The 27,705-nt window shown below is 43.2% G+C and overlaps 1 protein-coding gene across 1 annotated transcript in view; it reads left to right on the forward strand.

Annotated features, from left to right (window-relative positions):
- The window catches only part of PLXDC2 (plexin domain containing 2), a 488,455-nt gene that overhangs the window by 357,636 nt on the left and 103,114 nt on the right, over positions 1-27,705 (forward strand). Inside the window, exon 9 of the mRNA XM_066585333.1 lies at positions 13,857-13,938. Coding sequence (XP_066441430.1) covers positions 13,857-13,938 — 82 coding nt within the window. The remainder of the gene's footprint in view (positions 1-13,856; positions 13,939-27,705) is intronic.

Consider the following 27,705-nt stretch of genomic DNA (forward strand, 5'->3'; position numbering starts at 1 on the left):
ATTTTAAAAAATGGCGAGGGTGTCCCTTTAAATGAGAAACGGACTGCTTCCATCCCAGAATATTCTGAATCAGACCGTCTATTTCATTGTGATTCTCCCATATTACGAAGATTGGAAGAGCCGTCCGACAATATAGCGAGGAAGCGTCACCTCAGATCTTGTACCGTAACATTGTAAAGATGAATAGAATCTCGCGGCTCCTCGGCAATTATGTAATAAAACCGCCATAAATATATATTGAGTGGTAGCGCAGATGATGCCGTCATATTGAGGATATTTTCTACGGAAAAGCTGTTGCAGGCGGCGAGCGCTGTCACTGATGCCGAGGAGCGATGCCGGCTGGAAAGAAACATTTGCCTGTTATTGTTTTCACTTGGGTGGATTTAACAGCGCGGCGCGCCACGTCTCCTGCTAGCAATAAGGAGGATGTGAAAGGCAAAAATAAAACCAGTCAAAGGAGATATGATTGTGTGGAATGGAGCGCAAATGTATCCGATAGCCGTCCCGGTAATTGTACCCATCGGCAAAAACGAATTAGATTTGTATTGTTTACCTAAAAAAAGGGTCTTATTAATGGAATGGAATAATATGTAGCACAAACTGCAATATATTCATTCTAAAGAAGTAATGTATATATATATATATATATATACTCATTGTCACTAACATCATTTCCCTAGAAGGAGTATATACCCTGTTTCCCCTAAAACAAGACAGGGACTTATATTATTTTTTTTACACGTATAGCTGCCTGGGCACTATTAAAATTGACTTTTTTTTATTGACTGTAACTTGGGCTTATTTTTGGAGTAGGGCTTATATTTCAAGCATCCTCAAAAATCCTGAAAAATCATGCTAGGTCTTATTTTTAGGGAAACAGAATATATATATATACACACATATACACTCATTGTCCCCTAGAAAGAGTACAGTGCATATCTATATATACTAGCTGATATACCCGGTTTCACATGAGTTAATTTTGTACAGGTGTTTAATGTGTTCTTTGCATGGAACATTTTATGAAGTCGTGGTTTACTTCAGAGAAACCAAGGAATAAAATATGTATACACATAGAGGAGCGTTAGATTCTCCTCAGACTGCATGTACTGATGTCCCACTGCTGAATGTGCCACCCCTCCCACTCTCCTCACCTTTTACCCTTAAAGGTAACGCCCCCTTTTATTTAAATTTACCTCTAGACTGGAGGTTTCAGCCCCTTCTCAGCCTAAGGGCGCCCACCCACTGGCGATTTTTTTTCCCTGCGAAATTCGCAATGTTTTGTTTTTCTGCAGGGGTCTATGGGACTTGTAATGTTAAAATCGTGATCGCGCAAAATCGCGATTTCGCGGTAAATTGCGATTTTGCGCGATCGCGATTTTAACATTACAAGTCCCATAGACCCCTGCAGAGAAAAAAATGCTGCGAATTTCGCAGGGAAAAAAATCGCCAGTGGGTGGGCGCCCTTAGGCCTCGTTCACATGATCGTTGCTTTTCATGCATCCGTGCAGCACAAAACACAGCGCTGCACAGTTGTGCAGAAAAACGCGTAAACTAAGCATATTTCAGTGAATGGCTAAGCGCTACCTGTGATTGGCTGAAGTCACTTACTTTTGGCTGAAGGCACTTAGCATTTAACAATCGAGGTGTTAACCTTTTACGTTTTCTATTTAGGACCTAAAGAATGCTTGTGCCAAATTTCAGGCTTGTACGACACTGGGAAGTTACATTACATAGGGGTGCCAATACTTTTGCACTTAGCATTAAATAATCTAGTTGTGACCCCTTTACTTTTTTGATTTAGGACCTATAGAATGCTCCTGCCAAATTTCAAGTTTGTATGACATCAGGAAGTTAGAGAATTAGTGGCGAGTCAGTGAGTCAGTCAGTGAGTCAGTCAGTCAGTGAGGGCTTTCGCCTTTTTATACCGGTATATAGATACACACTCATTGTCAGTAACATCCCTCCACATTGTCAAATGGTTGAAACGTTCTCTGTGTGATTGTAACATTGATGTAAGTGATTACAATATCAGGCCTCTGTCAGAAGACTGCATGTTTTGCACACGCAAAATGAACACTTCTAAAAGAAACGAAGAAGCGGTCATATGTGCAGAATTAGGAGCGCAAAAAGATAGGACATGCGCAATCTTCGGTGCGTGACGGGCAGGAGTTTCCATTGACTCTAATGGGAGCAGGAGTTAATGGAAACTCCTGTGCATGAAATGTCGTGGAACCTTCCTTTGCGGAACCACGCCTTACTCAATTTGGAATGTTTACAGCCCTCCATATTAATTCTGAATTGATAATGCGCATAAGAAGTTCCCACACTGACACGATGTTCAGCATGCATAGCTTCCTCAATTCTAACTTTAATGATCGGCGTGTAGCCTATTTTAAGAGTTTAACAAATCCGCCCATCTGGGCAGTCCAAAGATTACATGCATACAACGTATTGTTTAATTATTGGATAAGCATCTTGCAATTCTTCCATCCTCCGGTCATCTGTGATTGGCCATCAGGGTCAGGATGAAATGAGTGGGTTGTCTTGGAGCCACGTGGGGTTCCTTCGATATGATTGGATGTTACATCATGAACTATAAATTGCACAAACCTCCCATGTTATTTGCATACGTTTCCAGTAAAATCGCTGGGGAAATTTTCGCGGTAACTTGAAAGCGGAAGCTTGTCTCAGATTCGGTTCATTGTCTACTTCCTAGTTCCTTTAATCACCCATGCAACCGGACAAACAGATATATTTATATCTTGGTTGCGTGCTAAATCCCATCCAGCAGAGTTTATAAAACAGATATTTCATATAAGCGGAAGTACCTATTGCATAACTTGTAGCAAGACATTATATTTGTAGCAAGACAGAAATATGTATACAGAATGTTAAATTGATAACTGTCTACTGCCAAGGCCCAAAATATAGGAATACTGGACTTCCACCACAGACCCCCCTTGAAACTATCTGTTTCACTAAACTCGCCCTGCTCCGTCCCACCCCAATCCCCCACCGCTGACCCTAGACTCGCATTGTTTCGTAGACGACTGGGCCTACTACTGCCATGGGGGTATAGGATGGTTCGACATCATCACATTCTGGATCCATGATGACGACGGTTGCGCTGACAGTGGGCTTTTTGTTGGACGTCGTAGTGGGACAGGTGGACCAGGCAGTCATCAGGGTCGGAATACACTGTATGCAACGACAAACAGAAATTAGAATGACTATAAAGGTGACAAATATAATCAGGTTAGGAGAGGTGCGACTTTCACTATTTCAGGTAAAAAACTGCATAACTTGTATAGAACCCCGCCTTCTTGACGTTAACTCGATTCATCAGCAAGAGTGCAAAATCAGGGCTATCTAATTACTGATCAATATGACTGAACCCCTGTCTCATTACTAAGTGCATGATCATATATATTAGTCTGGAAGGAAAGAGCTACAAGCTGATTATTCCCACTTCCCTTTTCCAGAGGCGGCAAGGTAACAGGACCAGGGGCGTTGTAACACCGGCATGTTGCGTGGACATAAGCAGAGTGCACTGCAGATAAAATAAAGCAAAATCTTAGCAAAAACCTATCACAGTGTTCTAAATACACAATGTTTCAAAACTTATTTTTCCCTTCTCCTGTTAGGTACCTTACTGAGGAAACCAGACTAAGGTTAGCTCTTTTTAGTTAGTGCGGTCAGCTTCTTAATGGCAACTGCGTCTTTACCTGTGGGTCACGTGTTGTCTGGAATGTAGGTGCAAGTCTCCCCTATTGTCTTACAGGCACTCCCTTTTTTTGCTAAAATCGTACCTAGTGCCATTCTATTTTGAAAAGTCATAGTCGAGGTAGGTCCTATTGGTCGACTAGTCCCTATAAGGCGTCTCTAGTGTAATTTATAAACCGCTGTTAATTATAATAAACCTAATTAATCCAGTCAACATTTATTTACCCTAATGATCGGAAAAATGGACTCGAATCTAGTTTTAACTTGGTCTCTAATTTTTAAAACTTGTCAGGTACCCCCCTTGGCTATCCTATGATGTCAATGTATACGTGTAAATCAAAACTATCACCAGAAGCCTCTCTTCTCGCTCTAGCATAATGTTACAATACTAATAGCGTGCACAGGTACGCACGGCGTGGGACTCCTTAATCTTCACCCACACCAATGTCCCTCCTGGAGATAGTCCTAATGGTGAACACGTCCAGTTCCCCTCACCCTTGCGTCAGGGTTTTCCCACTGCCCGTAAGTCCCTACTCCTAAAAGGGGAGGGATCCCTACCTCACCTCAGAAGGAGGCCATGGATTCCCTGGGCTTATTTCCGGGCATCCATACCCTCTATCTGTACGAGTTAACACCCCACAGGGTGTGCCCTCGCCGGAACCTAAGGTCTTCTGCACTTTCCCTAGGCAAATGGGAAGTCCACTGACAGTCCATCTTATGAGACTGAGGCAGGCGCAGTACTGGTACATTTCTCCATTCTTCTGGTAACGTACCTGGTTGGCATTATCGGAACTAGCTCTTCATCTTTTTCAAACAAGGGAAACATTGGTCACATTAAAGGGAGAATACACGTACAGGAAATTACATACCCCACCTCTTCCTGCGAAAATCATATCCACGGCCACTCTATTTTGGAACGCCATGGATGCAGTGGGCCCTAACTGGTTAGCTAACCCTTGCAAAGCATCTCTGGTGTAGTTTACAAACCTCTGCTCATTGTAAGAGATATAATTCATCCAATCTACATTATTATTAACAGTGACAAAAGCAAATGAGGAATCAAAACCTGCTTTAACCTGATCTCTAGGATTAAATTAATCTCGCTCCCCCCTTGGCACTCCTATTACATCTATGTGTACATGTGGATCAAAGTTACCACCTGGAGCGTCAACGTCTCTCTTAGCACGATGCAGTGTTAGATTCTCACCCTCAGTGTAGGCTTCATATTGCACATTTGATTGTATTAATTTGTTCTGAAACAGGGGGCTAGTGTACAGTAGTCAAAGGTGTGTGTTAGAGGAATTGTACCACATTATAGCATGTAAGGATCATTAGTTTTTTCAGTGCGAAGTGTGGATCCAAGTGGGTTTTCCTTTGAGCTTGACTGCAGTTGGGGTGGTGAACAACATCTGGTAGGGACCTTCAAACAGGGTTTCTCTCTTAAACTTTTCCACATAGACCCTGTCACCTGGTTTTAGATTGTGACACTCATCTGTAGGACCTGGGGAAAAGCAGAGACTGCAGAATGCATTACTAACAATTCCTTGGAGAGGCCTATGACAAAATTAACAAGAAAATCATTCCCCAAATTCAGCTACTGTGGCATGTATCCTCCTAAGAAAAAGAAAAACTAATGAAAGACACTCAATTCAAAATTTACCCATTTTCTCTATTGCCTTTCGTATCTACTTTCCCCCTACTCCGTGGATGGTAGGGTGTGTGAAAAGCTTGAAATATACCCAAAACAGACATGATGTGTTGCATTATTTCACCTGTGAAGTGTGTACCTTTGTTCGACTCAATCACTTCTGGTACCCCATATCTGCAGATTACCTCATTCATGTATTTCTGTGTGGTTATCTGCTCATTTACCTTAGTATCCGGGTGGGCCTCCAACCTGAGAAAGACTCGAGCAACAACAAGCACATGTTCATACTCCCCAACAGGTGTGAGCTGAATGTGGTCAAATTGGCAATCTCTGAAATGGGTAGAGTGGTCAAGGCAAGTGTTATATGGCCACCTTACTTCTGTCCGGACTCGCATATGGCAAAGATCATGCTAACTGGACAAATGATGCAGCAGCTACAGAGAACCCAGGTGTCACCCATTCTTGTTCAGTGTCGCTGTCATCGCTGCTTTTGATTCTGTATACCAGCTGGGCCATCATGGGGAACAGGGACCTCTGTAGGCAAGTTCTGTTGATTGTTCGCCATACGCCGTCCTGTGCTGTCGCTCCCGTATTTTAGCCCATCTGCTTTCTTTCCTCGTTGACTTGTAACTGTAAAGTCCTTGACATATCAAAGTCCAAAGTTTTTATCAAAGTTCAAAGTCTTATCAAAGTCCAAAGTCTTATCACTGACTCATGCTGTCAGTATCTATTCTTCTTTCTTCCACGGCTTGAGGGCCGCTGCTTTTGCTGTGTTGTCGGCGAGGGTGTCATCGCTCGCTTCTCCGTTGTAGAAATCGGTGTGGATTCTCCATTGCCAGGTAGTGGTAGTAGGGTTTCCATTGAGACTCTGCACCGCTGCACCATTCTTAATTGGCTGTCCTACTGAGATAACAAGCTGTCTGGCCTTCCATATTGGGCCATAATCATGAGCTATGCCAAATGCATTCCAGGAGTCAGTGTAAAAAGTTGCCGACTTACCTTCTACCACTCCACACGCCCCAGTGAGGGCCTCCGGTTCCGCTTCTTGCCCTGAGACATGCGGAGGCAGAGCTTCTGCGTTTAGGACATCTTGTTGTGTGACCTCTGCATATCTGGTTCGGAATCATCAATCCTCACCCTGATACCATCTACAAAAGAAAACTCAAAATATGCATCATTAACAGTGTGTACATCACTACAATAATGCTATTTAAAAAATAGCTGATCCGCCATACTCAAATCACCTATGCCTCCCCTTCCCCCAGGAATACCTGATTAAAAGAAGAGTAGCCGGATCCAAGGTATTACAACATTGGGAAGCTCAGAGCAATATTGGGGGAGGCATGGAAAGAGCACATTGTAGTCGGATCTAATAGGCCAGAGATAAGTGCTTGGGTTGCACTTGCATGAGCATGTTCTGGGTGTCATTTGGGGTGTGGACCACTAGGGGGTAGTCCAATACCATCTTAGAAGATTTGTCAACCATTGTCTGTACTGCTGCCACCGCAAAAGCAGGTGAGGGAGCTCCTCAAGTCACTGGATCCACCCTCATGGCTGTGGTTGTCCTTCGTGCTTTTGTGTCAATACTGTCATATAGGCGGCAGTATGAAACAAGGCCCAGAAAGGTGCGGAATTTGGCAACGGGTGTAAGTACAGGTATGGCCTGCAGAACTTGGTTAGTCTTTGGAGGCCTCCAGGCCTTACAGCCTTCTGCAAGAGAAATTAACAGTGAAATTGTGGCCGGTTGGCAGTTTTTTTCCAAAGCATCAGCACACAGCACCTAACATGTGTGGCTGACCCTTCACCCTTTTTTTTTTTTTTTTTTTTTTTTTTTTATTATCTAGGGGGATACTGTTTGACCCAGGGGTGTGTATCTGGGTCTCGTATATATTATCATGGTCGATACATTCAATTTCCCTATGCCTGTCTTGCAGGTGTCCCATAATTTGTCAGGAACCGTGGAAAGCTGAGTTTGAGACAGGAGAAAAAAACAAAACTTTTTCTTCTGGCTATCTATGATTCTTACCCCCTCCTTGGATAAGAGACGTGTTCTTGCATCATCTAGCTCCACCCCTCTGAGTGTGGCTAATCACTTACTTCCTTATTCCCTCATTCAATGTTAGCGGTCCTTGGGTACACATCACAACTCAATAAAGATAAAGTCTTATGCACCACACAATTTACATTTTACAAATTACGGGTCAATCTGCCCCGTTCCTCCTGTGGATACCTGGCCTTATCGTTACCTCCTTGTTTCCTATTCCTTGGCTTCTCTACTGTAGTTTATTTATCTATTTTATATTGTCTGTGAATATACGTTACTTGTGCTGGGACTACAGGGCAAGTAACTTCCTCTTTTTAGGTCTCTTACTCATGTGACAGCCCAGCGACAGGATTATAAGGGAGATAACGGGAGTACGTGGCTAATTTTTATCTTCTACACCAGTAGACAGTTGTTGTCCCAGACTTCCGGCGACCGGGCAGATGCAGTATTAGATGCCGGGCATCTCCATCTGATTGGTAATGTACTGCAATTCTCTCTATTCACTAAGCTGGTGTCTTTGTATATTAATACAGACGCCATTGCAGCCCACCTTCACTTCCTCTTTTCTGACACTTAGAGAAATTCTAACGTCTAATGCATAAATCACATAGATTATGTTGTAACTTCTGTCACAGCGGTGGTTACAATTGAATTGGGGACTAAACACCTATTGGGGACTTGGCAAACATAGACGTATTTTCTTGTGGGCACGGTGTATTGGGATTTGGTGGGCTACGCAGTCTGTATTCTTAAGAGCCCCCTCAGGATGTGAGTGGCATGTGAGTTTACATTTGTATGACGGATGTATTTGTCTGAAGGATTAGGTTACATAACAAGCCATCCGCAGTAGTTTTAACATCCAACAGTAGTTATTTATTACAGCACAGGAATTGCTCCGCTTCTATTAAGAGTTCCACTTCCTCTTTTTAAATGTAGTTAGCAGCTTTTTTTTTTCTTTCTTTCTCCAAACACACTTACGGGCACAAGCCTATACTTCTATGCTATTATTAACGTTTAACAATTCAAAGACAACACAGTTTAGTAGTCTGTCTTTTACTAGAAGGGATCCAATAACGCAACCTAACCTATAAAGTCCAAACCCACAGCGCGCCGCTGTGTACGGTGCATTATCTTGGCTATAACCAATTGCTAACAATCCCTTCTTACAGTTACTGATACTAATTCTATATGACAGACAAACCAACAGACTATATAACAACATGATTATAAAAGTCTCCTCAGACGCCGGACATAATATGCCCCGCCCTAGAGTCTCTAGCATTTCTGTCGCTACACAGTTTATCAATCTACCCTCAGACGGAGGGATCTACTGGTGGACATTTAAACCATAAACAAATATTTGTGGACCACCATCCTCAAACAGTGGACCGTAACCACAGCGGTGGGCAGGGTAGGAATTATTCTGACCCATCCGAGGGTACTTTTCGTCAATAACAATCCTTTTTTGCAATTTGGGCAAGACATGTGTGGTATTCTCATACCACAGACAAACAGACAAATAGACGGAGCACCAGTACGGCTGGTTTGGTCTAAACTGCCCCTCGGGATACTGTCTGGCAGGCCCCCCTCCTAGGTCTATTTACCAGACTCTACCGGAGCAGCGTTGCCTGTCCAGACGTTTGACCGTTTCCTGACTCTAAGGCTGTAGACTCCAAACCTGACCAGAGCAGGACCACCTAGTCAAACTACCCCGACAGGCCCCCCTGACTCTGAGGCTCTATTTCCAAACCTGTCTCGAGCAGGGGGCCCCTGCGGGGACTTCCTCTCCCTTAAAGCAATTCACTGACCTTGCCAACCGACCAGTACTCTCAAAACGACAGGCATGTAAACATTCCTTTATATCTTATGACAGGTTCTTATCGAGTGATCGAGACTTAAAGAAGTACCTGTCATCGTGCGGATCCAAATCATTCGGCCTGGCACGGCACATAGGCGAGCCTGAACTTAGCCACACAGGTATAGATAATTAATTTATCTTACCGTGTTCTGATGATATTTTGGGCCCACCAAGTCCAAGGTCGCATATGTCCGTGTCTTCTGTCCGAATTCTATGGAACCTATCGATCACTCCCCGTACGGGCCACCAGCTGTCGTGGAACCTTCCTTTGCGGAACCACGCCTTACTCAATTTGGAATGTTTACAGCCCTCCATATTAATTCTGAATTGATAATGCGCATAAGAAGTTCCCACACTGACACGATGTTCAGCATGCATAGCTTCCTCAATTCTAACTTTAATGATCGGCGTGTAGCCTATTTTAAGAGTTTAACAAATCCGCCCATCTGGGCAGTCCAAAGATTACATGCATACAACGTATTGTTTAATTATTGGATAAGCATCTTGCAATTCTTCCATCCTCCGGTCATCTGTGATTGGCCATCAGGGTCAGGATGAAATGAGTGGGTTGTCTTGGAGCCACGTGGGGTTCCTTCGATATGATTGGATGTTACATCATGAACTATAAATTGCACAAACCTCCCATGTTATTTGCATACGTTTCCAGTAAAATCGCTGGGGAAATTTTCGCGGTAACTTGAAAGCGGAAGCTTGTCTCAGATTCGGTTCATTGTCTACTTCCTAGTTCCTTTAATCACCCATGCAACCGGACAAACAGATATATTTATATCTTGGTTGCGTGCTAAATCCCATCCAGCAGAGTTTATAAAACAGATATTTCATATAAGCGGAAGTACCTATTGCATAACTTGTAGCAAGACATTATATTTGTAGCAAGACAGAAATATGTATACAGAATGTTAAATTGATAACTGTCTACTGCCAAGGCCCAAAATATAGGAATACTGGACTTCCACCACAGAAATAGCTTCCCCGCTGCTTGCAGCAGAACATTTAAAAGGTGCTTCTGACTGTAAGCAGTGGGGTATTCTTCCTGCCCCCCTCCTGGGCAATTCACGTGCAGTGGGGGGCAGTAGGGGACTCCCACTACCTTTCCCCGCAAGAGATTTCCCTATTGTGGGGAGAAAGTAGGGGCAGTGTTACAGGGCTTCCCTTGAGAGCATGGAAGAAGGGGCTGTGACTAGACGGATCGCCCTCTAGTCCCGCCCCATAAGGGTTGCTATCGGGATTCTCTGTGAGAGTTCCTTTAGCCCCACCCACTCACTCACTGTGCTATAGATATATCCCTCGGGAATTCATCATAAGAGGGAGATTTAGCGGAGCTATGGGGGATTTCCCCATAGCAAGGGGCAGAGAGTGGAGCAATGGGGGATTAATCCTTCACCTCGCTCTGTCTCTCCGTGCTATGTGTATATCTCCCCCCCACCCCCCATTGGTCTGCGCACTCTCCCTGCTTTGGGGAAATCCTGAAGTCCTGCGGGGCTTCTTCTCTCTCCTTCTGGAGCAGCTGCGCTTCTCCAAGCACAGCAGCTCTAGTAAATGGGCAGTATTTAATGCGATGCGCATATGAAACATTGCCCATTCGCGCATTTTTAGCACATGCGTGCGGCGCATTTTTTGCATGCCTATAGACGTGAACTATACGCGCTCATCTGACCGAGGCCTCAGAGTAAAAGCATCATTTATTATGGAGAACTGACCCCTTGTAGGGAGGCTCTAGTACTCTGTTGTACCTCCTCTAGCTTGGAATAAAGACGTGATACAGATGGGCATGGAGGCTCTACTACCCTGCTGCGCCATGTCTAAATCAGCTGCAAGATGTGATAAGGATGGGTATGGAGGCTCTAGTGCCCTGTTGAGCTGCCACTAAGCTTGGATAAAAATGTGATATGGGTGGGCATGGAGGCTCTAGTACCCTATTGGGCGACCTCAAGCTTAGTGGTATGGGAGGGCATGGAGGCCCTTGTACCCTGTTGGGCTGAGTCTAGCTTGGATACAAGATGTGATATGGGCAGACATAGAGGCTCTAGGACCTTGGTAGGCCACTTCTTGCTTGAATGCAAGATGTGATACGGGCAGACATGGAGGCTCTGGCACCCTGTTGGGCCACAGTAGCTTGGATACAAGATGGGATACAATCAGGTATGGAGGCTCTTGTACTCTTTTGTGTCGAGCTTAGCTTGGATGCCAGATGTGATACAGGCAGGCATGGAGGCTCTAGCACCCTGTTGGGCTACCTCTAGCCTGGTTACAAAATGTCATACAGGTGGGCATGGAGGCTCTAGTACCCTGTTGTACCAAACCTAGCTTGGGCATAAGATGTGATAAGACCGGGCATGGAGGCTCTTGTACTCTGTTGGGCTGCCTCTTGCTTGGACACAAGATGTCATACAGGTGGGCCTGGAGCCTCTAGTATCCTGTCGTGTCGCCTCTCGCTTGAATACAAGATGGGATTCGGGCAGGTATGGAGGCTCTAGTACCCTCTTGGACCAAACCTAGCTTGGGCATAAGATGTGATAAGAGCGGGCATGAAGGCTCTTGTACCCTGTTGGGCTGCCTTTTGCTTGGATACAAGATGTGATACTGGCGGGCATGGAGGTATACGGGTTCTGTATGGAATTCCTGCCGCATACCTCTCCATATTTACTGCAACTAAGTCTCTATATTGTGCAAACTCCAAGATGGTCCCATACATGTTCTATTGGTGATAAATCTGGTGACTGGAAGCCATAGAAGTGTGACAATGTTGTGGGGGCTTCCTGTGACCCCCTTGTGTGTGCGGCCGAGCGTTATCCTGCTCGGTGGAAGCCGCCATGAGAGGAACACATGTGGCTGCAGGATGTCCTGAACATATCGCTGAGCTGTCATTGTCCCTTGTATCACTACTAGGGGGGACCGACTGTCATATGCAATGGCCCCCAGACCATCACACCAGCAGGGGGCGGTGTACCACTCCAAAGCAAAGGCAGGATTGAGGCGCTAACCCCGAGGTCTTCAGACACAAACATGGCCGTCATCAGTGCCCAAACTAAACCTGGATTTTATCTAGATATTAGATAGATAGATAGATATGAGATGGATAGATAGATATGAGAGGGATAGATAGATAGATAGATAGATAGATAGATAGATAGATAGATAGATAGATAGATAGATATGAGATGGATAGATAGCTAGATATGAGATAGATAGATAGATAGATAGATAGATAGATAGATAGATAGGAGATAGATAGATAGATAGATATGAGATAGATAGATAGATAGATAGATAGATAGATAGATAGATAGATAGATAGATAGATAGATAGATATGAGATAGATAGATAGATATGAGATAGATAGATAAATAAGAGATAGATAGATAAATAAGAGATAGATAGATATGAGATGGATAGATAGATAGATAGATAGATAGATAGATAGATAGATATGCGATAGATAGATATTAGATAGATAGATAGATAGATAGATAGATAGATAGATAGGAGATAGATAGATAGATAGATAGATAGATAGATAGATAGATAGATAGATAGATATGAGATAGATATGAGATAGATAGATAAATAGATATGAGATGGATAGATAGATAGATCGATAGTAATGAGATAGATAGATAGATAAATAGATAGATATGAGATGGATAGATAGATATGAGATGGATAGATAGATAGATAGATATGAGATGGATAGATAGATAGATAGATAGATAGATAGATAGATAGATAGATAGATAGATAGATATGAGATAGATGGATAGGAGATAGATAGATAGATAGATAGATAGATAGATAGATAGATAGATAGATAGATAGATAGATATGAGATGGATAGATAGATAGATATGAGATGGATAGATAGATAGATATGAGATAGATAGATAGATAGATAGATAGATATGAGATAGATAGATAGATAGATAGATAGATAGATAGATAGATAGATATGAGATAGATAGATAGATATGAGATAGATAGATAGATATGAGATAGATAGATAGATATGAGATAGATAGATAGATATGAGATAGATAGATATGAGATGGATAGATAGATAGATAGATAGATATGAGATAGATAGATAGATATGAGATAGATAGATAGATATGAGATAGATAGATAGATAGATATGAGATGGATAGATAGATAGATATGAGATAGATAGATAGATAGATAGATAGATATGAGATAGATAGATAGATAGATAGGAGATAGATAGATAGATAGATAGATAGATAGATAGATAGATATGAGATGGATAGATAGATAGATATGAGATAGATAGATAGATAGATAGATAGATATGAGATAGATAGATAGATAGATATGAGATAGATAGATAGATAGATATGAGATAGATAGATAGATAGATAGATAGATAGATAGGAGATAGATAGATAGATATGAGATAGATAGATAGATAGATAGATATGAGATAGATAGATATGAGATAGATAGATAGATAGATAGATAGATAGATAGATAGATAGATAGATAGATAGATATTGCTGTGACATGATAAATGAGTTCTAATACTTTTTCCTTTGTCTTTCCTCAGCTTGTCTCCAGTTTAATAGCTGTGGCGCCTGTGTCAGATCCCAAATTGGTTTCAACTGCAGCTGGTGCAATAGCCTCCAAAGGTATAGTGAGAATGGCTTTTCTCTGTAATTATCTCTGCACTTATGAGATAGAAGGATTGGGTAGCGGCTGCTGCGGCTTCCGACACCCCGGACTTCTGCATTCTTCCTCTTATTACCTCTGTGTGTTGCGTCGCTTACAGTGGAATCCTCTCTTCTTCTGGCTGGAGAAAGGCTTTCATTTATCTTTATCTCCACCTCTGCTGTCTCTCCAGCTGACATCTTTAAAAGGGACCTGCCTAAAGGCTCTTCTGTGCTTTGTATACTTGCCATTATGTCAACTTGCATTCAGAATTATTGCATTAGCCAAAAGGTAATATAAATCTGCAGCCATGTGAAAAGTAAAACATACCGCATGTGGAGGGAGCAAGATTGAGTCTTCATTCAAACAGTCTATAAAGATAAAAGTCACGGAATAAAACAGAAAAAGAAAAATACCAAACTGACCCTGTCATCGTCGACTAGGAAGAAACATTACAAATTTGTAGTTTCCTTTTGTGGTAAAAAGTAAGTGAACCCATATTAATGACAACTAAAGTCATTTGTGCAATCTTATGTTAATTAACAGGCAAGTATGGAATGGGCATGGGAGCCAAGTAGAGTTGCCACCCGGCTGGGGAATTACCACCCAGGCCAGTAATTTACTCAAGAGACCGGTTCCGGTAATTTCTTGGTGTGAGCGCCTCCGGCCGGGCAGCAACCTTATCATCAAGTGCTATAACCTACACTGAAATTTCAATTGAGGCACCAATGCTGCAGTCAGAGAAAATCCCCACTACTCCACCCGTCTTTTGCGCTGCGCTCTGAACGTGCAGGATTACAGACACCGGGTGGAGGAGTGAGGATCTTTTCAGAGCGCTGTAGCAACGTCCCGATTGGAGTTTTAGAGTGAGTTATAGCACTTGATGATATGATAGCTGCCTGACCCAAGGTTCATGGGTTGGGAGGGCACTCAGAGGGGGTACTATTACTACTAGGACAACTAAAGAGGGCACTGATACTACTGGGGTAACTAAAGGGAAACTTCGTATCTACTGGGGTTACTGAACATGACCCTATCATTACTAGGGCCACTAAAGTGGGCTGTATTATTATATAGTAACATAGTATGTTAGGCTGAAGGGAGACAATGTCCATCTACTTCAGCCTGTTTCCACCCCCCTTGTTGATCCAGAGGAAGGCAAAAAAAATCCAATGAGGCAGAAGCCAATTTAGCCCATTTGGGGGGGAAAAAAATCCTTTCCCGACTCCATAATGGCAGTCAGAATAATCCCTGAATCAATGCTTTGAAAGCTCCTACCTAACACCAAGACCCGTATTAATAACCCACTGGTCAGCTAATGTCTATATCCTGTAATATCATAGCGCTCTAGAAAGGCATCTAGTTCCTTCTTAAACCCCTCTATGGATTTTGCCATCACCACGTCCTCAGGCAGAGTGATCCACAGTCTCACTGCTTTTACAGTAAAGAACCCCCTTCTGTGTTGGCGATGAAACCTGCTTTCTTCTAGACGTAGCGGATGCCCTCTTGTTACCGTCGCAGTCCTGGGTATAAACAGACCATGGAGAGATCCTTGTATTGTCCCCTTATGTATTTATACAGAGTTATTTGATCGCCTCTTAGCTGTATTTTTTCCAGGGTAAATAATTTTTTCCAGGGTAAATAATCCCAGTTTTGGTGCCTCTCTGGATATTCCAGTCCTCTCATTCCATGTATTAGTTTAGTTGCCCTTCTTTGAACCCCTCCAGCACTATAACATCTTTCCTGAGCACCGGTGACCAGAACTGTACGCAGTATTCCATGTGGGGCCTGACAAGTGCCTTATATAGTGGGAGGATAATGTTCTCGTCCCTCTCCCCTAAACGCTCCATTTAAGTCTATAGTCTACTAGTACCCCCAGGTCTTTTTCCATATCCCTTTTCTCTAGTAGTTCCCCATTTAGTGTATATTGGTGACATCCGTTTCTCCTGCCCATGTGCAGAGCCTTACATTTATCAACATTGAACTTCATTTGCCATTTTTCTCCCCAAGCTCCCGGCTTATCTCGGTCCTTTTGTAACCGTACAATGTGCTCCATTGTATTAATTATCTTGTATCATCTGCAAATATAGATATTTTCCTGTGCAGCCCCTCTATCAGGTCATTGATAAATATATTGAACAGAATGGGACCTAATACTGAGCCCTGTGGCCCGCCACTAGCAACCGTGGCCCAATCAGAGTATGAACCATTTATTGCCACCCTCTGCTTTCTATCTCTGAGCCAGTTCTTTACCCACTTACACACGTTTTCACCCAATCCGAGCCTTCTCATTTTATATATCAGCCTATTATGCGGCACTGTGTCAAATGCTTTAGAGAAGTCCAGATATACAAGATCAATAGACTCTCCCAGCTCCAGACTAGAACTCATGAACCCATGCTGATGAGGAGTTATACTGTTGTTCTCCTTGAGGTATTCCAGGATGGCATCTCTCAGAATCCCTTTAAATATTTTTCATTTATTGAAGTGAGACTTACCAGCCTGTAGTTACCAGGCTCTCTTCTTGACCCCTTTTTGCACATTGGAACCACATTGACAATACGCCAATCCAGTAGTACAACCCCGTTCTCAATAGTCTCTCCAAATATAAGAAATAGAGGTCTGTCTGTCATGTCACTTAGTTCCCTTAGAACCCTTGGGTGTATTCTATCTGGGCCTGGCAATTTGTTGATTAAAATTTTTTTTAACCGTCTCTGCACTTCCTCCTGAGTTAAGCAGGTGATAATTTGTGGGGCTTTCGATTTATCCCCTTGAATTTCGTGTGACATTTCTTTTTCCTTTGTGAATACACTTGAGAAAAAAACTATTTAATAGATCTGTTTTCCCCTAATCATCTTCTATGGTTTCTCCTGCATTTTCTGTTAGTGGGCCAGTGCTTTCAGTGCACATAGTTTTACCATTTATATAATTTAAAAATAGTTTAGGGTTATTTCCGCTCTCTTTGGCGATCATTCTCTCTGCCTCCTCCTTGGCATTTTTCATCTTTTCCTTACATAATTTGTTTGTTTTTTTTCCCAGTATGATTTTAGCGCTTCTTCGCTGCCTTCTTGTTTTAATAATTCAAACGCTTTATTTTTTTGTTTCTTGCCCCCCTTACAATCTTGTTGAGCCACATTGGTTTCCTTCTACTTGTAGTTCTTTTATTTTTAAAGGGTATAAACTGCTCACATGCAACAATTAGGATGTTGTTAAACTTCTCCCTTTTGTCGCCTGTGCTATTATTTTTGCGGACGATGCCCCAATTAGTGTTACCGATAGTAGTTCTCAGCTAATCAATTTTTGCTTTACTAAAGTTTAGTTTATTTGTTGCTCCCTGATAAGGCTTCCTATTGAATGACAACTGGAAATTAATTATATTGTGGTCACTATTTCCCAAGTGTCCCTCAACCTGCACCCCCATGATTCTGTCCGGTTCGTTAGTTAATAATTAGCCCAGGATGGCCCTCGCTCTTGTTGGCTCCCGGACAACTTGGGTAAGATAGTTATCTTTAATTGTTCTCAAGAACTTATCACCCTTGTGATAAGATTATATCTGGATAATTAAAGTCTCCCATAATAATTACTTTATTGCGGTTTGACACTTTTTCTGTTTGTCTTATTAATAGGTTTTCAGTTTCTTCTTTTATTTTTGGTGGCCTATAGAAACCCCTATCAGGATTTTGTTATTTTTCCCTCCCTTTAATTCTACCTAAAGAGATTCCACGTGTTTATTCCCTACCCCTATATCTTGTTGTAGCCTCGGCATTAAGTTGGATTTAACATACAGACATACCCCTCCCCCTTTCTGGTTCCCATGGTCTTTTCCAAAGAGATTGTAACCCTGTAAATTCACCGCTAAAACAAGCAGGCAGAAGCACGGCCATTTGGCTGTTTCCGTCACTGCTCGGAGCAGTGTAAGTGATCCACAGAAAGTCTATCAAAGTCTATGAAGTCTGTACACTACTCGCTATAGCAGCTGCAAGGCCACCGCGCTCAGTTTAGGGCTTCTACCTGTCCCTTTTAGCAATCCATGAGGGACTTGACATCCGTACACTCACTGACTAAAACTTCTAACATGTCACCGTGTTACCCATTAAGCCCTGCCTGTAGGCTTACTAAGTGTCAATGGCTGTGTCAATAACATTTGATTGACACTGGGTAGTGGAAACAGACCAATTGACATTTGGTCAAGTATCAGGTTTGCTAGTATTAGTTTGTATTGGGGTAAGAGTGGTGAATCTATTAAGAAGCCTCTAGCGGCACCTCTATGTGCCAAACTGACCAGCTACAGTACGAGTTGGCATAGGTTTAAGTTAGAAATTATGCCAGTATCTGGCGTAAATTATAATAAAAGTGATGGTCAGCGCCCACTTTTTGAGAAGTGGTGGTGGATGGCGTAAACCATGAAAAAGACATGATTTTGGCACTTGTGTCGGGACTCAGTGCAGCCGGTCCAATAGTGGGGCATCCATATCCTCAAACAATGTAAAACAATGCTGTATTTGTGACAAGCCGCGTTATCTTGTTGGAAGTATGGCCGACCATTCCCAGAGTATTACCACATTGTTGGCAGCACATTATTGTCTAAAATGTCAATCAACGGACATAGATCATGCCATGTAAGACATCCCCAGACCATAAGCAAGCCTCTGCCGCACATTACTGTTGGCACAATACGCTCAGGTAAAAGGCGTTTCCCGGGCTCCTCCACACCTGGGTACGTCCATCTGATGTGAAAATAGTATAGTGCGATTCATCACTCCATAGAATGTTCTTTCATCGCTCAACTGTCCAATAACGACGCTCCTTGCACCATTGTAGACGGGCCGATGCATTGCACTTCATGATGGACGGCTTGTGTTCAGCAGCATAACCCATATATCCAGTAGCGTGCAGTTCCTGTCACAGAGTATGACCTAAACCTCCAAGGGTCGGCATCTTATGTAGCATGGTCTAGTACATGTGCCATACTAATAATACACAACCCATTCCACTGATAGGGCAGACCCAATACATTTTGGTGGGTAGAATAGCGTACTATTGAAAATTTCATCAGAAAAATGACATGCTTTACACCACAATTTTGATGTATTTAAACAATTTTAAACACATTTTCCACCAAGTCAGAAAGGGGTGTGGCCTCATGAGAAAGGGGTGTGGCTTCATGAGAAAGGGGTGTGCTTTTGTGGGTGAGTGACGTGGGCTAAATGTAAATTTTCATGCTGAAATGTGCCAAAATCTTGGCTAAAAATCTGTCAAATAATGAATCCAACAAATTCTAACTAATTGGTGCAATGAAGTTAGATTAGTTTAGGGATGACTACCCACCAGCGTTTGCGAATTTGCAGTGTTTTTTTTCCAGGTGTCTATGGCGCTTTTTAATATTAAAAACGCATTACAGCAAAATCGCAATTTACTGCAAAATTGCGATTTTGCGCGATGCGATTTTAACATTAACAAGTCCCATAGACCCCTGCAGGAAAAAAACGCTGCGAATTTCGCTGTGAAAAAGAACTGTAGTGGGTCGTCACAGATGCACCAAAGTCATAATCACGCAGAGTCACTGTGACAAATCTGCTGCATTTTATTACTGCCTAGTCTGAATTTGCACTGACTAAATATTAGACAGAATTAGTAAATCTGTCCCAATGTTTTACTTTTGTGCCTTATTTGCAGAGATTCCACAGTAATAGACTCATTGTTAGTAACGTCCCTCCCTAGAAGATGTCGGATGGGAAGAAACTTTCTCTGTGTGATTGTAACATTGATATAAGTAATTACAATATTAGAGCAAAAGGATTTGATCCCGTGTAGGGAGGCTCTAGTACCCTGTTGGGTTGCCTCTAGCTTGGATACAAGATGTGATACGTTGGGTGGGGGTCTCTAGCTTTGATGCAAGATGAGATACATGTAGGCATGGAGGCATAAGGGTTCTGTATGGTATGCTGTGCATATCACTTCCTACTTGCTGTAACTGAGCCTCTAGATCATGCAAACTCGTAGGCTGTCGAAGTTGGTGTCCCACATGGTACCATACATGTTCTATTGGCAATAAATCTGGCGATCGGCCAGCCACGGAAGTGTGACAATGTTGTGGGGGCTTTCTGTGACCCCCTTGTGTGTGCACATCCACTGGTTCCAACACCTCCTAACAGTCTGGCCAGAATGGCCCGGTGGGAGACAATTCATTGATACGACCATCCAGCTTCTCACATCCCAATAATGCTCCCCCCTCAGACTCTGGTAACGGGGTGAAATCTCTTCTCTGCGTTGTAGAGACGTCTAGTGGTCAACAAGCTCTAGAGGCAGAAGAAGAGATCACTACACACAAGGGGCCTCCGAGAGCCTCTTATAGGCCAAGGGGAGAACCACTAATAGGGCCTCCGGTGACCGTCCATCTAATCACCATAACTCTCATCATTCCAGATCTTCAGCCTGAGATGGAACTGTATGCCGGGTCTGCAGCAAAATGACAAAGTCTTCTAGGGCCGTGATGTTTTTGTAGTTTTATCTTGTGGTTTTGAATTAGAAATTCTAATAATTACAGAAGGGAAGTGCGATGGAATAAAAGGTTTCTTCTAAACTATTTTCAGATTGTTATAGAAACAATGTAAAGAATGGCGCTTCTATAATGTATGTGCATATGATTTGCATATATTAACGTTCACATTAGAAGCGCTTCAGTTATCCATGTGGATATTCTGCTTGAAGGTATAAGGCTGAATTATGTATCCGGCACTTGTTAGAGTGATGTGTGCCGATGGGTCGGAATGCTACAAACTGGCGTTCACACTGTTCTTCCTTTACGCTCCACTCAGAGCCTCTGGTGCAGATCTGGGATTTAATGCCGGACAAAAAAGTTGTGCATGCAGGAATTCCAGACAGGTGAAGGAAGTGAACGGACTTCATTATAGTCAATGGGATCCGTTCGGCTCCTTTACGGAATCTCTAGCGCAGATGTGAATTTAGCCTTGGCTCCAACTTTGCACTCGATTCAAGTAATCGAAAAGGCTGCAAAATGCCACAACATTATAAAGTGTTAATTTATGGTTTGTGTTTCAACTAAAAATGGCCGCCCCATTTCTCTGACTACCCGATGGACGCTGTCCAAGACACTACGTACTGCTCCAGTGCTGCTCGTGTCGGCTGCTCTGGTTACTCTAAGCAGGTGTAATGTCTTAGACTGAGGACTCCTTCGGACAACCATATTTGCATTCGTTTTTGTATACGTAACATGTTTTGAGCACACAAAATTTCGTACACACACAAAAAATAGCACCTATTTTTCTTCAGATTGCACAGCAAAGGCCCCATAGAAGTCTGCGGGAGGTGAGCGCACGAAATGCACAATACACTATGAAATTCCGTAGAAGCCAAGAAGCACAACCTCTTAGCACCCCTGGCAAAGAGCTGATTTTCTGTGGGACGCTGTGGTCGGCCTGACATTTTCCCAGCAGTGGCCACTACAGGTGAAATATAGTATTACAGGAGAACCATTCACATGAACGGCTGTCCTGAAATAACAGGGTGGCAGGAGGTCTGCCAGGCAATGATGCCCTTTTAGGCCACTCTCACAAATGTCTAAGAGAGGCTCCCGAGTGCCACACTAACCACGGTATCAATGGCAACATTGGTTTCAATTGGGGTCTTGCAGTTCGAATGTAGCATTTCTATCGCCACGATTTCGAATGCTGTCTGTTGTATTTTTGTGCGTTTTAGTATTTTTAATGCACCTCATCACCCATCACAATGATGGGGCGCATTACAATGCACCGTCAAATGCTGTGACTTGCATTCAAAACCACAGCTCCAAATTGTGGTAAAAATGCCATGATTTCGAGTGCCGTTTTCTGAACTCACGTGTGAGAGTTGCCTTTAGGCCTCATGTCCACGGGCAAAAGAAGAATTAAAATCCGCAGCGGATCCGCACCCCATAGGGATGCATTGACTACCCGCGGGTAGATAAATACCCGCGGATGGTCAATAAAAGTGATTTAAAAAAAAATGGAGCATGAAAAAATCTGGACCGTGCTCCACTTTCGTGCGGGTCTCCCGCGGGGACGGCTCCCGCGGGCTTCTATTGAAGCCTATGGAAGCCGTCCGGATCCGCGGGAGACCTAAAATAGGAATTTAAAAGAATTTACTCATCCGAAGCGGACCGGGAAGGTCTTCTCTTCCTCACGGCCGGATCTTTCTTGCTTCGGCTCGGCGGATGTGCCCTGCGCATGTGCGCGGCACGTCGGGACGTGCCACCAGTGTGACAAGTTCATCCGCCGGCCGAAAAAGAAGATACGGCCGTGAGGAAGAGAAGACTTTCCCCGCCCGCTCCGGATAAGTAAATTCTTTTAAATTCCTATTTTCAGCGCTCATGTCCGCGGGGCAGGAGGGACCCGCTGCAGATTCTCCATGTAGAATCCGTAGCGGGCCTGATTTTCCCCGTGGACATGAGGCCTTACTCTGCAGCTCTACGTTTTGGGACATAAAAGGTGGTGCAGAGTGGTGGACTATGACATCAGAGTGGTGGACTATGACATTAGAGTGGTGGACTATGACATCAGAGTGGTGGGCTCCAACCGCTCTATGACATCACACGAACAGGAGATGCAATCTCAGCACCACCCCTTTAAGATTCTATGGTACGCTATGCTAATAGCAAAGCCATTTCATGGCACCCTACATTACATTAATAGCGTAGCAGGCCATCTATAATCTGAACGATTGCTACATCTCTATATTATTTTGAAATGGATATCATAGAATACTCTAATATACGTAAGGTGTGATTTTCCATTTTTTGGGACTAAACACCTATGTTCCACACCGGACTGCTGAATCCACAGCGGAGGTGTTAACTGCCCCGGTAAATATAGTTCCCAGAGTATTCCGGCATTCATGACATAGAATCACCGCTCAGATACCGCGGAGCACAGAGGAGCTCTTACTAATTCTGTCTGCTAACTCTGTGGGAATAGATGACACCTTCATGCTAAATTAGAGATCGAAAAAGTTCTAGAACCGGATCATAACAAAGTGTTGACCTTCGATGTATAGTAGTACGGTGGGTTAGAATATGCAGTAGCACAGGCATAGTACATACTGAAAAGAGTCAAGATTTAAAGGGTTATCTGGGACTTTTACTTTTGATGACCTACCTTCAGGATAGGCCATCAATAGTTGATCAGTAGAGATCCACTCCGTTGCATCCCCACTGATCATCTACTCTCAGTGCAGCAAGATGGACATTGCCATCAGTGGTCATGGCCAAAAGTGTAATAGACGGCTTTGCTCCCAGAGAAATCAACGTAAGGCCAGTTCCTCCTTGTGGCCAGAGTAATAAAAGGCATCGCTACTATTGATGTCAATGGGAGTGAAATCATCTATCACACCTTCAGCCCTGACCACCATGATGGTTCCGGTCCACTGCACTGACAGCGAGCCAGATGATCAGCTTAACCGTGGAAGTCGAGACTGGTGGACCGCTGACCGCTGGGTGCTGACATCGAGATCTGATTGGTTTAGGTCCTAATAATGGCACCTGCATTAGAAACTGCTAGTTTAACCCATTCCATGCTGCAGGAACCTGAGTCCCACTGTGACTTACCATGACAGCTGATTGCGCTTGTGCCGCGGGGATCTGCTGATGCTAAAAATATTTCTGGTTATCATCCACATGCAGAGGCTGCGGTTAAAGCGAAGGGAGGAAGATACATTTATGGCTACAATAGGGCTTCTGTTGTCGCCAGTATTGTAATGTCATACCTTATACAATTTACACGTATGTGATGTCTTTACACATGAGAGAATTAGAGGATTACGTTTTGGGTTAAACGCCAATAATTGAACAAACTAAATTAAAATATACTGTACAAAAAGGAGGAATAAAAATAATTTTTTCTTATTTGTGACCATTCCTCCCCTCCCCCCCCCCAAAAAAAAATAATATCCACTCCAATTTTAAATAATAAGGAAGCCCCGTGTGTCCCAAAATAAAGGAGCCAAATATTTTTAAGTAGACTAAGAAACCGAATAAAAATTCATCTTTAGGGCTTACATGGGCGTATTTGGCATGAAATACACATCACAAAGCAAATACGCATGTAAGACATATATTTGCTGCATATGTTAAATTCCCATAGCCTATATTGGTGTGTATTACACACCAGAATAGAACCTACTGCCGGTATGAGTGACCCAATAGAAAGCAATGGCTTTTAGCACCACATATTACGTAACCTAATGTAGGCCAAGAACTATAAGAGAACAGAGCTTTATGTGTAGGTATATTTGCTTAGTATGGAGGATTTTTGTAGATTGCCCCAACCCCCCCCCCCCCCCCCCCCCGGTGCCACAGAGGTCTCAGGAAGGTTCAAGGTAGAGGGGTCTGAAGACGGCCTTGGAGGAACTGCTGATGGATTGGAAGCAGATTCTGACCCAGATATCGGAACAGGCGAGGTACTCATCGGGTGATTCACGTAGTGCTCCCAGTTACATCGGGAGCAGCTTGGTTGGTATACAAACATAGACATGTTGGTGTGCTAAGAATGGGAACTTTAATGCTCAAGGAGCAAGAATAAAAAGTGTCTCCCGATGCCATCGGATGATGGCGTAGCTACACTCACTAGCCGGAAGTCTGTCTGCCAAGTCTCAAATCTTCGAATCTGGTTTGTTTCTTTATGCAGGCAAGACCCGCCACTGAGGAAGGGTAAGGCAGGGCAATATGTCCTATTGATACCGGCAGGGCACGTGTTCCCAAAGGATTTCACTTAACCAGAGGCCTAAGGAGACATCTGCCTTAGACGCTGGTCTCTGATACACCCCGCAGCATCCAGTTTACCCGGGGAGGTCCGGTGTCAGCCTGGCCACGCTACTTCCTGAGGGTGTCGTATTAATTAAAAGAAGAACAGGTTATATATATTCCTCTTGGTGGCAACAACATTACGGAAATACTTGAACAATGTGTTAAGAAAATTGTATGTATCAGCTAATTGTTCTTTTATTGGATTGTAGACTAGAAAGATATAGCATGATGCCAGAATAAGTAGTGAAGGGGTTAAAGAAAACCTTTTCTATACCAGCATGGGGTAGACAGACAAGATAAGAGTCTCCAGACTGCCTCCACTGCATTCGTTTTCACTGAATTCATAACGGTCTCATTGTATGTTATAGTTACACCTTAAAAGGTGTAACTTATGTTAAACATTTTAGTTTCAGCCTATCATGTATTATTATTAATCTTGGAGGTATGTATTTTTCCTGCTATGTCATTTATGGTATATAAACAACACACACCTTAGAATAAATTAGAAATCATCTGATACCGCACAGGCTGGTGGGATTTGTATTTCTCCTGGGTCCAGACTTCTGCACCAGATCTGGGAGTGTCTTCTCTTTGATAAACACATAAGTTCTCCTTACACAATCTTCATACAGGCTATCACATTAAAGAAACGGTTTCTCACATAAGTCCAGAAGTTCAGCTAATAGAATGGGATTTTTTACTTGCCTCGATCACAGGTATACAATGACTTGTGTTGTAGAATTTACATGACACGGCCGTCTTTGCCGATATCCTGTTACAGTATTTCGGATAACATTCAGTTTTATCTCCTCTCTCTTGCAAAGTGCGAAGTGTAATCATCATTTGTGATGAGCTGAACTCTAATCATTTACTAAAAACACATTTAAACAGGTAGATTGTAAATTGCCGAATGTGAAACTTATTTCTGATAAGAGAAGATAACGAAAGGGAGTTTATGGAGCATAAAATTGTTCTCCACCCCGTATCTTCAAATCCTCTCCAAGTGCTGTTTTAATGTAACAAGATAATTTGTGTGCACAAACTGCATAAAACGCTACCGGAATTTGCATTTAGTAATAGAAGATTTGATATTCCAGGCAGGCAGCTTTCATTCACAGGAGCAAAAATAGACGCTCTAGCAAATGCTAAGAGAACAATGTTCTGACTCGAACATTACAACCTCCCGGTAAAGATGTAAATGAAAGTGACGGTACGAGCGGGCTTAACGAGATGACAGCTTCAAGAAATAGCCGCAAATAGTTTGGCTTTTACTTTACATTTTCATATTAAGTCGCATTAGATGTTGAGTAGAGTAAAAGGTTGGGGCGAAGGGATTCAAGAGTATGTGTCACCTATATTGTATTACTAATTACACTGAGCAATCACGGCATTAGGAACAGCTGGCCTGTGACATCTTGCGATCAATGACGCGGTACCGCTTTATGGCCGCATCACGATCTGCTTTCAGATAATGTGCCGATCTCTCCTCTGCACGGTAGAAGGCTACATATGGCAATCATGGGAAAATGGGGTGGCTTAAGTAACAGTGGACAGATTGTTGATCCACTGCCAGAATTTCTGAAACAGTGGCACTGTTCCCGAACCATGGTATCAAGAGTGTACCAAGACTGGTTGAACAATGGACAGACTTCTGACAGAAGATCACACAGCAGCAGGATACATGTGGTTGATCATAGAGGTGAGTGTCATGTGGCACTCCTGATATCTTATGAATGATGTGCAAAAGTGGACCCAGCAGTACAACTTCCATAATGACCATGCAGCGTTTAATAGCTGAAGACCAACAAGGGTGCCTCTAATGACCCGTGTCATCACCAATAACGTCTCACATGAGTCAAAGAAAGACGCCAGTGGACCTTGGAAACATGGCAGAAAGTTGTCTGGAGCAACGAACTCCATTTCCTGCTAAATCATATGAATCGCTGGGTCTACATCTGACATAAAGGGCATGAAGCCATATCCCATAGATGCACCATTGGGATTAAACAGGCCAGTGGTGTTGGTGTCATGGTCTCAGGATAATTTTCCTGGAATGGCGCTGTCATTGAAGTGAATTAAGTGGTAGCGAGGCAGCACAACCTACATTCCATTCACATAGGGCTGACCAGACTCCCATTCACGGTGGGGGTCACAGTAGTCAGATCACCACCAATCATTAAATATTACGTAGGTCTCGGTGCAATCAATGGGCTGTCCATGCAATGTACGGACATGACAGGTCCTCTAAAGCAAGAGAAGGATTTTTTTAGGTGTTTTAAACTATAATATATATGGATTCTGAGGCAAAGACTCCATGTATTTACTCACATTTCCCCAATAGGGTAATTGAGACTAGACAACCCCTTTAAATGTACAACTATGACGTCTAGTTTCATGGAAGATTGTCTGCCTTACCGAACAATAATCTCTGGTCTCCACATCTATCATTATTAGAGATGAGCGAACGTGTTCGTCCGAGCTTGATATTCGTGCGAATATTAGGGTGTTCAGGATGTTCGTTATTCGTAACGAGCACCACGCGGTATTCGGGTTACTTTCACTTCCCTGAGACGTTAGCGCGCTTTTCTGGCCAATTGAAAGACAGGGAAGGCATTACAACTTCCCCCTGTGACGTTCAAGCCCTATACCACCCCCCTGCAGTGAGTGGCTGGGGCGATCAGATGTCACCCGAGTATAAAAGTCGGCCCCTCCCGCGGCTCGCCTCAGATGCCTTGTGAGTTAGATGAGGGACAGTGCTGCTGGTACCGGAGCTGCTGTAGGGAAAGAAATAGCAGTTAGTGTAGGCTTCAAGAACCCCAAAGGTCCTTATTAGGGCCAGTAATACCTGTGTGTTGGCTGCTGTTAGCAGTGCCTTTTTTTTTTTCTCTCAAAATCGCCTCTGCAGAGCGTTGCACCCGGCATTAGGGACAGAAGTGCTGCATAGGCAGGG

The sequence above is a fragment of the Eleutherodactylus coqui genome, chromosome 12, assembly GCF_035609145.1.
Source record: "Eleutherodactylus coqui strain aEleCoq1 chromosome 12, aEleCoq1.hap1, whole genome shotgun sequence".
Lineage (NCBI taxonomy): Eukaryota > Metazoa > Chordata > Amphibia > Anura > Eleutherodactylidae > Eleutherodactylus > Eleutherodactylus coqui.